Source organism: Delphinapterus leucas, chromosome 9 (assembly GCF_059928025.1).
Source record: "Delphinapterus leucas isolate spDelLeu-1000000601 "Yukka" chromosome 9, BTC_Dleu_Yukka2, whole genome shotgun sequence".
NCBI lineage: Eukaryota > Metazoa > Chordata > Mammalia > Artiodactyla > Monodontidae > Delphinapterus > Delphinapterus leucas.
The window spans coordinates 14,244,960-14,260,567 of NC_143137.1; the positions used below are offsets into that span (position 1 = coordinate 14,244,960).

At 49.4% G+C, this 15,608-nt stretch overlaps 1 protein-coding gene across 11 annotated transcripts in view; it reads left to right on the forward strand.

Annotated features, from left to right (window-relative positions):
- HIPK2 (homeodomain interacting protein kinase 2) overlaps positions 1 to 15,608 on the forward strand; it is a 196,828-nt gene that overhangs the window by 171,993 nt on the left and 9,227 nt on the right. For 8 of the 11 annotated variants that reach the window (XM_089917332.1, XM_089917331.1, XM_089917329.1 and 5 more), the window contains 2 exons: positions 10,351 to 10,595; positions 15,066 to 15,254. In XM_089917332.1, the coding sequence (XP_089773458.1) occupies positions 10,351 to 10,595; positions 15,066 to 15,254 (434 nt within the window). The remainder of the gene's footprint in view (positions 1 to 10,350; positions 10,596 to 15,065; positions 15,255 to 15,608) is intronic. The other 3 variants (XM_089917333.1, XM_089917334.1, XM_089917335.1) reach the window with 1 other exon arrangement.

A 15,608-nucleotide genomic window follows, 5' to 3' on the forward strand; every position in this document is an offset into this window, starting at 1 on the left:
ATTGATTGGTCAGAGTGCTGGGGCTCTAGCAGCAGGCAGGGCAGAAGTCAGCTCTTCTCATTCTTTAAGAAGATTTGAAAAAGTGAGGAGGCCAAGGAAGACCCAGCAGCCTCCTCTTTCTCGATGTTGGACGAGGGGGCCCTGTGGTCATGGCTAGAGAATTTGCCTAAAAATAGCAAACAGATATTTTTCTGGGTCCCCCAGGATTAGGAAGTAGAACCAGTCCTATTTTAAATATATTTAAATGACTTTGATCAGAGGAGCATTTGACTGTCCACACGTGCTGAATAAGCTGTCGTTTCTCCCTTGAACTTTCCTTGGAGAAAGTTTATGGGTGCACGTCTTGTTATTCAGACCCTTCTGCCAACCTTGCCTTGTGCTGAAACTGTCTTTTAGAGGCCATGAGGCTACATCATACAGTCTTCCAAAGTGTGTGACCAGAGTGGCTCATTTCAGCTGATCAATTAGAAATCATTTTGCCCAGTCTCCATTATTCATTCATTTATCTGTTCGTTCAGTTATCTGTTTCTGGTGGACGGGGTTCATTTACTTAGGTCATCAGGGCACTGCTATATTCTGCATCACGTTGGGAGTGTGTTACAGTTAATGTGACGAAAATGTGAACTTCAGTAGAAGATTGATTCATCAGGATCACTAAGTATTTTAAACAGGGATCACTCTGAAAATGTTTACGCAAAAAAAAATGTGACCCCAAATGTTCTTCTTTACACTAAATTGAATATCTATAGAGAAATTACTATAGAAAAGGCACAGTCAGGAAGCTGGTGTACTGCTGCTCAAAAGACAGCCTGAAAAATTAACATCCACTTATCAGTGGAAAAGCGCACACACCCACTTAGGCCAACATTGTGCTGTGCTAGTGGCATCAGAGTCAAGCTCGAGGGAAGAAGCAAAGGACCCAACTCACAGTGCCACTTGGAGGGCTCGTTGCTTTGCGGTGTTAAGTTACACCCCACAGATGAACAGAGGATGTTTTGTCGAGGGAACTCTACTGCATCTTTATTACAGGGTTACGTTCAAAACACCCCAGTGGGGGGCTTCCCTGGTGGCTCAGTGGTTAAGAATTCGCCTGCCAATGCAGGGGACACGGGTTCGAGCCCTGGTCTGGGAAGATCCCACATGCTGCGGAGCAACTAAGCCCATGCACCACAACTATTGAGCCTGCTCTCTAGAGCCCACGAGCCACAACTACTGAAGCCCACGCGCCTAGAGCTCGTGCTCCGCAACAAGAGAAGCCACTGCAGTGAGAAGCCCATGCACCTCAACGAAGAGTAGCCCCCGCTCACCACAACTAGAGAAAGCCTGTGCGCAGCAACGAAGACCCAACGCAGCCATAAATAAATAAATAAATCTATTTTTAAAAAAAAAAAAACACCCCAGTGGTTAAGGGGGTGCATTTTATGAAAACGCTGTGTTTTGAAGAGGAGACATTGCACCGGACTGTCCCCAGCCACCTGTCCTAACACTGCCGCACGTTACAAAGCTTTCACAGACGTGTAGCGACTTCGTGGTGTCCTCCCTGCCTTCTGCAGGGCAGAGGGTGGAGGGCAGGAGCGGGCTGGGAAGCACAGGGCAGAGCCATGCCCAGCGGATGGACCCAGCGCAATCCGGAGAGACTCGCAGGCTGGAGCGCAGGAGGTGGAGGGAGAGTGAATACCTGCTGCTGTGCGTGATGTGTGAGGACTGGGGCCACCCTTTGCTCCTTCTAGGCCCTGTTTCAGATTTCTCCAGAAGGTAGTCATGTAAAACGTGACTGTAATGGTGACACAGATATGTGTGTGTGTATGTTGAGAGACATACACATAGATATAAACATGTGGATAATGTAACGCGAATGTAATGTATGCACCCAATTTAAAATGTAGATTACTTTGGTTCTCACTAATGACTTTAAATTGGAAGCCACATGATACATCAGAAGCACACTGGCCTGGTGGCATCGTCGCCTGGCCCCTCTTTTCACATGAAGGGCTGGTTAAAAGCCGTCGGCCTTGTATTTATTTCTAGCTGGGTGGAGAGGGAATGGGAACAGCATAGCGAGCTGTGCGCACGCCTGTGCAGGTGGCCGGCTTGGCAGCTGTCACCTCCATCAACTGGGACAGCTGTCCATGCGAACAACCCCATGGCCCATGCTTGGAGGAGACCACCGTCACCAACTGTGCCCCTGGTGAAAGCAGCAGGAGCAGTCTCAGTTGCCTTACGTTCTCAGTCTCGCGGGTAGGAGGGGGCTGTGTAGCTAGTAATTAAAAGGAAGTGCAGGCTCTGGACAACCCAACAGCGAAAAAAATAACAACCTAATTTAAAAGTGGGCTAAGGACTGGGACCGACGTTTCTTAAAAGAAGACATGTATGGGGCCAACAGCCATATGAAAACCGCTCCACGTTATTCGTGATCAGGGAAATGCAAACCAAAACCATGATGAGATATCACCTCACACCTGTCGGGATGGCTATTATCGAAAAGAAAAGATAACGAGTGTTGACGAGGAGGATGTGGAGACACTGGAACTCTTGTGCGCTGTTGGTGGGAATGCAAATTGGTGCAGCCGCTATGGAAAACAGTATGGAAGTTCCTCAAAAAAATTAAAAATAGAGCTGCCATATGATCTAGCAGTCCCACTTCTGAGTATTTATCCAAAAGAATGGAAATCAGGACCTCAAGGAGATAGCCACTCCCATGTTGATTGCAGCATTAGTCACAATAACCAGGATGTGGAAACAACCTAAGTGTCCATCAGATGAGTGGACAGATGAATGGATAAAGAAAACGTAGCGTGTGCATACAGTGGAATACTGTTTGGCCTTAAAAAGAAGCAAATGTGCAGTATGCAAAAAACCTCTCACATGAGCTGTCTAAGAGTCAAATTCACAGAATCAAAGAGTGGAATCTCGGTTGCCAGGGACTCTGGGTAGGGGGAAATGGGGAGTCACTGATCAACAGGCATACACTTCAGTTGAGATGAATAAGCTCTATAGATCTGCTGTACAGCGTCACAGCTATAGTCATCACTACTGTATTGTATACTTAGAATTTTATGAAGGTAGATCTCATGTTGCATATTCTTACCACAATAAAATAAAAATTTTTTAAATAAATAAACTAAGACCACACTTAGTCACAAAAAGAAAAAGAAGAAGAATTCTAGCTCTTGGTTCCAACCTGACTTTGCCCCTAACCAGCTGTGTGGCCTTGAACAACCAAGTGACCTAAGCTCTCCACATCTGAAGTTTGTTGTTCTTAAAATGAAAGTTGTAATATTCTTCACCTCGTAGTTTTGCTGTGAAGATTAGAGGGGATAAAACATGCAGGGGACTTTGAACAGTAGTTGTGCATTCAATAAACGTTTCCTGTGTTTAGTAATCAATGTCATAGTAACAGAAGAGCAGTATTTTTCACATATAGCATTAATTATGGCATCAGAGGCATGAAATGAGTCATGGAAAGTTCACTGGTGGAGATGAGTGTTGACTCAGGTCTTGGAGGACGGAATTGATGGTGATTGGCAAATGGAAATCAGAAGCACATTCCAGTTAGGGTCCTACAGAGAAGGGGTCACAGATTTGTGTCTGATCTTCCAGCAGTGTTTTCTCCATTGAGGCTGATTTCTTTACTTAGCTCCTTATTTCTTTTCATCATTTTAAAATGATGAAAATCATCTATTGCCATCACAGCACAAGGCAGTCATGAGCTCTGGCAGCTTTGGTTTTTATTCGGAAGTGATGTTCTATCGAGACCACTTAAGCAAGTATCTCTCATTCTTCTCCTATCACTGTTTCTCACTTCCATTAACCAATTCATAATGGGATTGATAAGCTATCAATAATAATTAGACACTACAGTGGGATGAAGCCCAGTAGAATAGACACGTAGGAGCCAAAAGAACCCATAGTAGTAATGTCAAATGTGTGCTCATTTTTTTTTATAGTCTCTAAGTGATTAGCTTTTTTTTTTTTAATTTATTTTTGGCTGCGTTGGGTCTTCATTGCTGCGCGCGGTCTTTCTCTAGTTGTGGCGAGCAGGGGCTACTCTTCCTTGCGGTGCGCAGCCTTCTCATTGTGGTGGCTTCTCTTATTGCGGAGCACGGGCTCTAGGCGCAGGGGCTTCAGTAGTTGTGGCATGTGGGCTCAGTAGTTGTGGCTCGCAGGCTCTAGAGTGCAAGCTCAGTAGTTGTGGCACACGGGCTTAGTTGGTCCGCGGCATGTGGGATCTTCCTGAACCGGGCCCAAACCGCTATCCCCTGCATTGGCAGGCGGATTCTTTTTTTTTTTTTTTTTTTTTTTTGCGGTATGCGGGCCTCTCACTGTTGTGGCCTCTCCCGTTGCGGAGCACAGGCTCCGGACGCACAGGCTCAGCGGCCATGGCTCACGGGCCCAGCCGCTCCGTGGCATGTGGGTTCTTCCCGGACCGGGGCACGAACCCGTGTCCCCTGCATCGGCAGGCGGACTCTCAACCACTGCGCCACCAGGGAAGCCCTGGCAGGCGGATTCTTAACTACTGCGCCACCAGGGAAGCCCGTGTGCTCATTTTTTTAAGCTGACTCGTTTAACAATTTCTCATTTGTTCTCTAATCTGCATAGTACATCAGGTAGAGCACAGAGATTTCTAACAATAGAAAAGATTAAAAACAGCTATCAAATTAATTCACCTTTTCCAAACCTGTCACATGTAAATCCAAAGAGGTAGGTAAATCAGCATTAGACTGTGTTGTACCTATCTGCTCCTTGGGCATGGGGACTGCCAGATCAGAAAAAAGGGATGGGACCCATGAAGAGTTCGGAGAGGTTTTCTCCCACACTCCTTGGCGTAGATGACAAGATACTGACATGCAGAATTCCTCAGCATTTCCGTCGGGAGATGGCCCCCAATTCTGAGGGTCATCTAGACCAAGCTGTCAGTTGTTACAAGACTTTTGCCAGAAAGCCTTCCTTCAGTGACGGGAAGCTCACCGATTCATTAAGCGGCCCCTTGTATGTTCAGATAATTCCAGTTGTCAGAGAATTCGTACTCGTATTGAGCTGAAGCTTCTCCACAATTTCTAAAATTGAAGAATTCCAAATATGTCCAACTTGAATTTTATTGCAGCTTGGCCAAACTTAGTGGTGTGTGTGTGGGTGTATGTGTGTGTTTAGTTTGCTCATTTTCTAAACTATTCAGAACCTAAGGAGGATATATAGTCAGCAGGAATTGTCTGGGTCTGGGTCAACATATAAGGTACACTTACTAAAAGGATTTATTTTCTCTCCAAATTAGGAGTAAAGCGAATCCTATTTTAAGTGTCTTTAATAATAAATCTTCAAGGGACCATCACGATGGCTCCTTTAAGGCCACTCTCCCTAACGGATGTCATAGCAGGTTAGAGCTGGAGGGACATCCAGGGTCACCCCAATATCCAGGCCACTGCCCGAGGTCACACCAATAAATGGACAGCAGCGCCAGGACTAGAGCACGAGCTCCCAGGACACACTTGGGAGCAGCCAGCCTCTGCTCTTCACGTGGGGTCCGCCCCCCACAGGCCATGCATCTGCAGCAGAACATTTCTGCGTTTCGTGAGGTGACCAGATGCGTCACTGTGTGTGTGTCATTTAACCAGGGGCGCAGCAGGCTGTGACCGAAGCTGAGAGTGAAGGGCAGGACACCTGGAGCTGCATGCTCATGGCCTCCGGCGCTGACCCTGGTCCGGGGAGCGTTTTGTGATGGTGCCCGTGGGGGGGGGGTTGGGGGGGTGGAGGTGGAGGGCTGGGCGTTCCTTTAACCGCGTGGCTCGCAGACTGGCCCCGCCACCCCCCCCCACAGAAAGCAGTTACAGGTTTCACCTGTCTATGCTTTTTTTTTTTAACATCTTTATTGGAGTATAATTGCTTTACAGTGGTGTGTGTGTTTCTGCTTTATAACAAAGTGAACCAGTTATACATATACATATATCCCCATATCCCCTCCCTCTTGCGTCTCCCTCCCACCCTCCCTATCCCACCCCTCTAGGTGGTCACAAAGCACCGAGCTGATCTCCCTGTGCTATGCAGCTGCTTCCCACTAGCTACCTGTTTTACATTTGGTAGTGTATATATGTCCATGCCACTCTCTCACTTTGTCACAGCTTACCCTTCCCCCTCCCCGTGTCCTCAAGCCCATGCTCTAGTAGGTCTGTGTCTTTATTCCCGTCTTACCCCTAGGTTCTTCATGACTTTTTTTGTTTTCTTAGATTCCATATATATGCGTTAGCATACGGTATTTGTTTTTCTCTTTCTGACTTACTTCACTCTGTATGACAGACTCTAGGTCCATCCACCTCACTACATTCATTGCAGCTCCATTTACAATAGCCAGGACGTGTCTATGCTTTTTAAGGCGGCTCTCCTTCCTCTCAGGGTTCCTCCCAGTTTCACAGCTTTCCACAATTCCTGCTGCCCTTGGGTCCCTTGTCCCTACTTTCCAGGCATGGGGCCTTTCCCTGGCGCCCCACTTTCTAGTTCTTCTGCCAGATCTCAGTCGTCCCCTCCCCAATGATACCATTTGCTTCCTTTTATATATATATATATATATATATATATATATATATATATATATATATATATATATAAATTTATTTTATTTGTCTATTTTTGGCTGTGTTGGGTCTTCGTTGCTGCGCGCGGGCTTTCTCTAACTGTGGAGAGCGGGGGCTACTCTTCGTTGAGGTGCGCAGGCTCCTCATTGCGGTGGCTTCTCTTGTTGCGGAGCACGGGCTCTAGGCACGCGGGCTTCGGTAGTTGTGGCACGTGGGCTCAGTAGTTGTGGCGCACGAGCCCTAGAGCCACGGGCTTCAGTAGTTGCAGCACGCAGTCTCAGTAGTTGCGGCTCACGGGCTCTAGAGCGCAGGCTCAGTAGTTGTGGTGCACGGACCTAGTTGCTCCGCGGCATGTGGGATCTTCCCAGCCCAGGGCTCAAACCCACGTCCCCTGCATTGGCAGGCGGATTCTCAATCAGTGCGCCACCAGGGAAGCCTGTTTTCTTGTTTCTGAATAAGCATATGGACTTCTAAAAACTTGAGATAGAATTTGCGTGCCATACAGTTCATCCATTTAAAGTGTACAATTAAATGGGTTTTGGCCTATTACGTTAATTTTTTAAGTTGTGGTACTACATATATAATAAAATTTGCCATTTTAACTATTTGTAAATGTACAATTCAGTGACATTAAATACATTCACAGTGTGTGCAGCCATCACCACTATTGCCAAAACTTTTCATTCACCTCAAACAGAAACTCTGTACCCATTAAGCAGTAACTCCCCAAACTCCTCTTCCCTCAGCCCCTGGTAACCTCTAATCTACATCTGTCTCTATGAATGTGCCTATTCTAGAAACCTCATATAAGTGGAATCACACAGTGTCTGTCCTTTTGTGTCTGGCTTATTTCACTTAGCGTAATGTTTTCAAGGCTCATCCATATTGTAGTATGTATCAGAACTTTATTCGTTTTTATAGCTGAATAATATTCCATTGCGTGGCTATATCACATTTTGTTTATCCATTGATCCGTTGATGGGCACTGAGGTTATTTCCACCTTTTGGCTATTGTGAATAATGCTGCAGTGAACATTAGCATACAAGTATCTGTTAGTTTCTGCTTTCAGTTCCTTTTCGTACTTAACCTAGAGCAGAATTGCTGGGTCATACGGTAACTGTTTACCTCAAACTATGTTTGAGCAACAAGCATATGGGCTTTTTGCGTTTCAACTGTTACAAGTAGGAAGTGTAGTTCTTACTATAAATATATGCAATCAGTTCATTCCTCGCCTTCTTTTGGGTTCTTAATTATCATCACAGCTCCTTTGGCAGTTCATCGTGGAAGTCTTTATGACATCCCTTCCCTTTAACTGATTATTTTAAGGATTTTACTGTTTAACTTGTCATGTTTTTATACAGTCCCCCACTGAGATGTTAATCTCCTCCAAGAGCGGAGACGTGTATTATATTTCTTTATACAGAAATTCCCTGTAGCGCCTAGCGTAGATCTCTAAGATACCTAACGGATGAGCTTTAACTTCTTTCATATCAATCTCTGGTTTATTCCTAGACTAGAAACTTTTCCAGCAAGTATGTACCTTCATAGAATTCATTTTGCCTAGAGATGTTTTTTGCAATCCTGTTTTCACCTGTTTTTAAATGAAGTAACAGTAATAATAATCATGGTAGAAGCTAGCTTTTTTTTGTAATTGGAATATAGTTGCTTTACAATGTTGTGTTAGTTTCTGCCACACAGCGAAGTGAATCAGCCACATGCATACATACATCCCCTCCCTCTTGGACCTCCCTCCCGCCCCTACCCCGCCCCCATCCCACCCAACTAGGCCATCACAGAGCACCAGGCTGAGCTCCCTGTGCTATACGGCAGGTTCCCACTAGCTATCTGTTTCACACATGGTAGTGTATTTATGTCAAACCTAATCTCCCAGTTCATCCCACCCTCCCCTCCCTGCCGTGTCCACACGTCTGTTCCCTACGTCTGCCTTTCTATTCCTGCCCTGCAAATAGGTTCATCTGTACCATTTTTCTAGATTCCACATATATGTGTTAATATACGATATTTGTTTTTCTCTTTCTGACTTACTTTACTGTGTATGACAGATTCTAGGTCCATCCACGTCTCTACAAGTGACCCAATTTCATTTCTTTTTATGGCTGAGTAATATTCCATTATATACACGTACCACATCTTCTTTATTCATTCATCTAGAAGCTAGTTTTTACAGTATACTTACTATAAATGGTAAGTGCACCATCCAAAGCACTTTGCATGTATTTTCTCACTTCTCAAAACAAGCCTGTGACATAGGTACTATTAATATACATCTTACTGATAAGGAGACTGAACTGCTCAGAGGTTGAAAAGCTACACCACCAGCACATGCTGAAGTTAGACATCTGTCTGCCAGGCGTGTGTCCTTATCCACAGACACAGTTAGGGAGGGACCCTTCTACCCTGAACCGGGGAGGACAGAATATGCAGCCCCAGAAGAATTATCTGGCCCAGATGTCAGCAGGGCAGGGTCCAGGGAGCAGGGCGTCAGGCCCCCTGCAGGCTCACTCCCAGCCCCTCAGCCTTTTGTAGGCTGGCAGCCCTGCTGTCCTCCCACTTCCTGGGGCTCGAGTTCCCTCGTTTCTCTGCCGCCCTTAGTGGTGGTAGGATTGATCTTGGAATGTGGCCTGTGGCGGACTGTGTGACCTTGGGCAAGACACCTGGAGGGGATGTTGCGGCTGCGCTAGGTGCTCTATAAATACCAGCTTCTTCTCTTAGCAGAGTAGTTGCAAACTGACCGTCTTATTTAGGCAATAGATATTTCTTAAAAATAGACGATCAATATACAAAAATAGATGAAAATCCATTTTTAAAACCTTCCCAATAAGCAACAAATTCCATATTCGTCATCGCACCAGCCTCTCACTAGCTTGGAGGCAGACAGAATGGGTTCCCAAAGGAACCAAACATAAATATCTCCGGAAAAAATGTGCTGGCCCAGAGCCATCCAAAGCCAGTTCCTCCTGATGCCTCCTGGTGTCAGCGTATCAAGTCTCAGTTGTAGGACGGAGACCAGGGATTCAGAGCCGCGCCCTCACAGACTCAGCGCCTCTGCCCTCACCCAGATACCCTGTCGGTCCCCCACCCCATCGCCGGCCAGGCAGAGGGGAAGCTGCAGGAGGACCGGGCCTCTCCTGAGAAGGGGACTCAGAGGTCCTGGGTCGCTGCTGTGTGTGGGATCAGCGTGCTCAGAGCCTCACTCTCTCCCGTCCCTCTCACTGCGTCCCGGTTCCTCTTGGATGTCCTGTTCCCTCCTGCCTAAATTGGCTGGGTCTTCCAGGTCCCGAGCCTCACGAGCTTATGTTGTTCCATTCCCGGCGGTGTTTTTCTCCTACGCCTGGGCCTCAGGTGGCCTGGGTCTGGCTGGGTTCTCTGTTTGCTTTCGTGTCCCCTTCCGGTGGCTCAGAGGGCACTGCCACACAGCTCTGTGCTGCACGCACCTCCCCGGTAGGTCAGCTGAGCCCGGCTGCACAGGGGACAGCCCAGGCCTGCCCAGAAGTTTCTCTTGCCCCCATTTCCAGAAGCTTCTGTGGGCCCCCCTCCAGCCCCTTCTCCCATCCTCACATATTCCCCCACCCCCACTGGTCAGACTGGTGACACTTGTGCCTCCCCGCTAGGGTTCTGGAGAGCAGAAGTCACATTCCCACCCCGTCTCCGGCTCTGCCTGTCCCCACCCCTGCCCCAGAGCACAGAGAGGCTCTTCGCCATCAGTTTGGTGTCTCCCTCCCCACCCTCTCACAGTCCTGCTTTCTCCCCTTCCGTCTCCAGCCCTGTGTCCAAGCAGAGAAAAAACGTCATCAGCTGTGTCACGGTCCACGACTCTCCCTACTCCGATTCCTCTAGCATCACCAGCCCCTACGCCGTGCAGCACCGCTCCGGGCACAGCGCCGCCACCTTCGACACCAAGGGGAACCTGGAGTCGCACTGCACCGGGAACCCCCGGACCATCATCGTGCCGCCCCTGAAAACCCAGGCCAGCGAGGCGCTGGTGGAGTGTGACAGCCTGGGGCCAGGTAATTTGGGGCCGGGGCGGCCAGGAGCATCTCTCCAGAGGCTGGTTTTCTGGTTCCCTGCTGTTCGCCATCTTGTTACGGGAGAACTACTAAGCCCCGGGTGGTAGTAGATCCTCACCCAAGGATCCTGTTCAAGAAGACTCCCTGTTGTCAGCCCAGGAGGCCAGAGCTGACCTCACACCTGTCAGAGAAAGTCCTCCCTGGGATGGCCACCTCACTTCTCAACTGTATCTCATGGATGGATGGATGGATGGGGTAGGGAGTTTGCAAAGAGTTGGCTGCCTGAGCGAAAGAAAACACGCCTGGTCAGCCCTCAGTGTTTCCTACTGAGAGGGGCTTGTCTTTGCTCTCACGGGACTGTCCTTCAGGAGCCATTTGTTCTGGAATTATCCCATTTGGGCGACCCTTAGGGTTCTCACACCTGGAGGCAATGCACCATTTTAACATCCAAGAGAGTGAGAAGGAAGCCTTTCTTTTGTAATATGGGAGAAGGGTGAATGAGAGAGAAGGCGAGTAAGGGAACCGGTGGGTCCCAGGGCCGGTGCATCTGTTTAGGAAAAGATACATCTGAAAGGTGAGACTCTGGACATTGACCCCTCAAACCTCTGCTTGCCGTGCACCCTCAGGTCCTCAGGTAGCCCCGCACGTACCCCAGTTATAAAGATCGCAGCCTTAAGTGCACACAGCTTGGTGTGAAGGGCTCTCCTGCTTAAATAACGGTGAAGGTCTCAAGACTGTGTTGTGGAAAACCTCAAGACCAGCCCTTTTACCGAACAGGAGGAGAAGGAAAATTCCTTTTCATCTGTAATCTAAAATCCAAAATGCTCCAAAAACCAGATTTTTAAGTTCACAGTAAAGTCAGTCGGTAAAACCTGACCTGAACTAACCAGAGGCGATTTATAGTCCCTTTGTCATATTCCTGTTTGTGTCAGAGTCATATTTGTGCCCCTTGGTGAAATGTCCCAGTATTCTGTAGCAGAAATAATCACTTTTTTTTTAATTACGTGGTAGTGCACAGGGCTCCACTGGGGGTAACCTAATATATTGAATATATACCACATGACCTTCTAAAATCGGAAATTCTTGATTTCAAAAGTGTCCGACCCCAGGGATTTCAGGGAATTCCCTGGCGGTCCAGTGCTTCGGACTCTGCGCTCTCACTGCCGAGGGCCCGGGTTCGATCTCTGGTCGGGGAACTCAAATCCCACAAGCCACGCAGTGCAGCACACACAAAAAAAAAAGTGACACCAGGGATTTCAGATCAGAGACTGTAGACCTACAGGAGGAGACGATGCATGTTGTAAATCGAGGATGCCCATGTTCCAGGACATGTCAGGGGAACTCTGTAATAGTAACGGTCCCTTTACACTTCAGGACGATGGTCTATAAGAATTGACTCAGGATAGACCTTATGCAGGTCCTCTAGGAATTGATAAAGGCGGGGGGAAAGGTAGCTGGTGCTGAATTTCCCTTGGCCTTTTAAGTACGGTGGAGGATGCACGAGGCAGCGGCCAGATCGCCGCAGGCTCGATGTCTTCAGCTCGGAACTTTGTCGGCCCGGGTGCTGGCGCCACAATGCGGAAGGTGACAAAATTGAGAGCTACTGAAATTTTAAGACTAGTCCAACCCCCTAGTTAAGACAGGTCAGGGGACTGAGGGCCAGCTTTGTCCCACATAACGCAACAGTTTTCTGTGGGGAACCACGACGGCGAGAGGCGGGGAGGCAGCTCTGTGGAGCCCACAGGTCACGCCTTTCACGCTCCATTGCCCGTTTCCACCATCAGCCGTCGGGCTGTGGGCCGCCCCTGGCGGATTTGAGCACTCACCCCAATGCGTTTCCACAAGGACTGCTACAGCTGAAGGGCTGAGAATCTCTCAGGGATGTTTTCAACCAAAAAAAAAAAAGAAGGTTATTCTCAGTAAGGCAGCTGGTTCTAAGGCACCTAGTGCCACTGTCTCTGGGGAAGCCCATGGTATAGTTTCCCAATGGAAGGAGAGATTTATGTTCCCCTGTGAGGACACGCTGCACGGTCTTTCTAGTGACAGGCAAGGGGCGGGAAGGAACTTCATTCTGGTGCCTGTCCGCCCCCAGAACGTGGTCCTTCTCAACGCTGATATTCTCCGTTAGCTCAGTCGTCCTAGGCTTGGAGAAATCAAGCAAAGCAGCCTTCCTCAGCCTCCTGGGGCCCCGCTGGCCCATTTACGGCCAAGGTGAGAAGCGTTTCAGCCACCTCTGCTGGGCTGCCAGGCTTCCCTGAGCCCCCCAGGTCAGGACGGAGGCTGTGCAGGTGACGGTCCATTTTCTGTCATTGCTAATCCCCTCTGTGGGTCTCAGCTCAGGAAGGATCCCTGTTTCTCACGTAGCCTCCTCGAGTCTCTTGGGTCAGTTAAGGTTCTTCTGGGAGGCAACAGAGTGAACTCTGCAGTGCCTTAAGGCAAATAAGGAATTTATTGGAAGGGTGCAGGGCTGAGAGAAAGTTCAACAACTAAGTCCCAGGCGGGACAGGAACCAGAACTCCTTGGTCTGAGCCACTGGGGGCCCGACACCTGCTCTCTGAACCCTGCTTCACCCTGACCCAGTGAGCCCCGGGCTCCCAGTTTCCCAGTCCCAGGAAACAGAACTTGCTGGTCCCAGCTTGAGGCAGACACCTGTACCTCGAGCATTGCTTTGGCAAGGGGACAGGGCACTAATAAAGACATCAACCGTAGTTAACACAGCTAACACCTTTAAGGGCTCAACATGAGCCAGATACTAAGTGTTCTACGTGCATTAACTCACGTAATCCCCACAACGACCCTACATGTAGTCACTGTTACTTTCCCAGTTTTCCAGATAAGAAAATGGAAGCACAGAGAGGTTAACTAACTCCACCACGGCCATGCGGCTGTTCCTCCAGGGCTCACCCAGGATTGAAGCACTCTCCCACCTGCCTTGTTCAGACAGGGCCACCAGGGGCCATCCGTGAACCCAGGGCTGTTGCCGGGCAGCAGATCTATGAGAGCAGCTAGGCAAGGCTCGAGCAGAGAGCTCTGTACTGTCCTCCCAGCTCCGAAATACGCCTCAGGAACTTGACCTTCAGCACTTGCCTTCTCCACTCCATGGTCACTTTCTCTGCAGGAGGAAATTACTATTTTAATCTCTTGGTCCCTTTCGGGACTCCCTCCCTGATTCTGGGGTCCCCTGCTCTGGCAACTTGACAAGTTCCTGTCCCACTTCCTGTCCCCGCGATGACGGTAGCCTGGCTCTTTCACACCCATTTCATCTGAAGCCCTCTAATCTCTTCACTTGCAGCCTCACGCTGTGGATCCCTTGCACTCAGAGTTTCTCCCTCAAATATAATTACCGCAAAATGCCCAGAGAGTTGAAATAGGAGCAGAGAGGTGCCATTCACAGCTGGGCCCAGGCAGCAGACACAGCTGGTGATGCGCTGCAGGGCAGGAAGGGTTGGATGCCTGCACGGTGGCACCATGGCTGATCGACGGAGACAATGTTCTCCTGATAGGCAGCATTTGCAGCTTTGCATCCCTCACCCTACAGTGGGTCCCCCGAACCCCGCCCTCTGCCCCCCAGGCTTTGGAGGGCCTTTGAGAGTCTAACCAAGCTTGGCCTGAGCACCAGACCCCGATTCCACAATGCAGGTCAGCTGTGTCCACCAAGGCCTGGCTGGCTGGCTCCTGCTCTCCTGGGAAGCTTGTGAAGGATACGAATTCCTGGGCACCCCCCGACTGGGGTGCGCTTCAGTGGGTAGGATGGGAGGGCCGCTGGGCCCCAAACCACGGTTGGATTTGGGGTCTCTGTTAGGGCGCTGCCCCCTTCCCAGTGAGGCAGCTCTCCCTTTACTTGAGGGGGACTGTGGCCTCAGGGAGCAGAAGGCTCCCCTTGACTTCATTGTGCTCCCCGGTCTCCTGTCCCCCGGTTTCTGGTTTGCCTTCACTTTTCAGCTTTCTCTCCTTCAACAATTATCAGCATTCTCTCTTGCCGGCCCCAGCCTCACGCGGCTCCTCTTTGACCCTGATCTCATCACCCTGGGGTTCGTAACAGAATTGATCCAACCCAGTTACGTCAAGGGCCTGATCCTTATTACGTGTGCTTCGTTCGTTCTTAGCATCCTTCACCCCCAAGAGCTGCCAGACTTGCCCATTTTACGCTCGCGACCCCAGGGTACCTGACTGATACCGTATTAGGCTTTTGTGTTTCCCAACGATGCTCAGCCCCAGGAAATCTTCTGAATTCTCTGCTGAACAGCACAAGAAACAGACCTGCCTCTGAGGTCCTGTGTATGTCTTGCCGGTTCTCCCTCAGCTACCAGGGTCTCCTCTTGAACTCCCCACTCTGGGCAGCTCCCTCAAACGTGAGTGGTTTTAGAGTCGGGGAGTCTGCGGAGGACAACGTAGGTTTTGGCGGATGTCCAGATTCCCTGTGCCAAAGGCTTCTTGGCAGTCACTGTGGATCACTTCCTCTTGATCTAGACAGAGCTTCAGCACAGAAACGTCTGACATCAAGAGAGACACTGAGAGGCAGGCGAACAGTCGCACTTGATTCCGCACATCCTGTACCCGGGTGTACAGCCCTCTGCCTGTGCCCCCTGGAGACACGAGCCGCACCCTGCCAGGAGCTGGTGTTCACAGACCACTCAGCACCGAAACTGACGCGAATGGGTTAATATAAACCTCCTCGCCCTATTCATTTTATTCCGGCTGTTTCTCCCCCTGGGACATGGAGTCCATCTTTTGAGACTCGGTTTTCTGTACGCTGCTGCATCTGTCAGCGTGTCTCTGCATCTCGGCAGATGGCCCCCCGCTGCACCCCTGGCTGGGACACGAGCTGCAGAGAGCTCTCCTTCTGTCTCTTAGACTCTCCTTATGCTTTTCGGTGTCACCAGATAGTAATTCTAAAATCCAGCAGGGTTTGCTCCCAAGCCGCAGGCCAGGTGCCAGCCCAGAGTTGGCATCGTCACCGGGTCTGGGGGCAATGCTGCTGAATGGTGATCACCCAGTCTCGGGAAAGGGTTC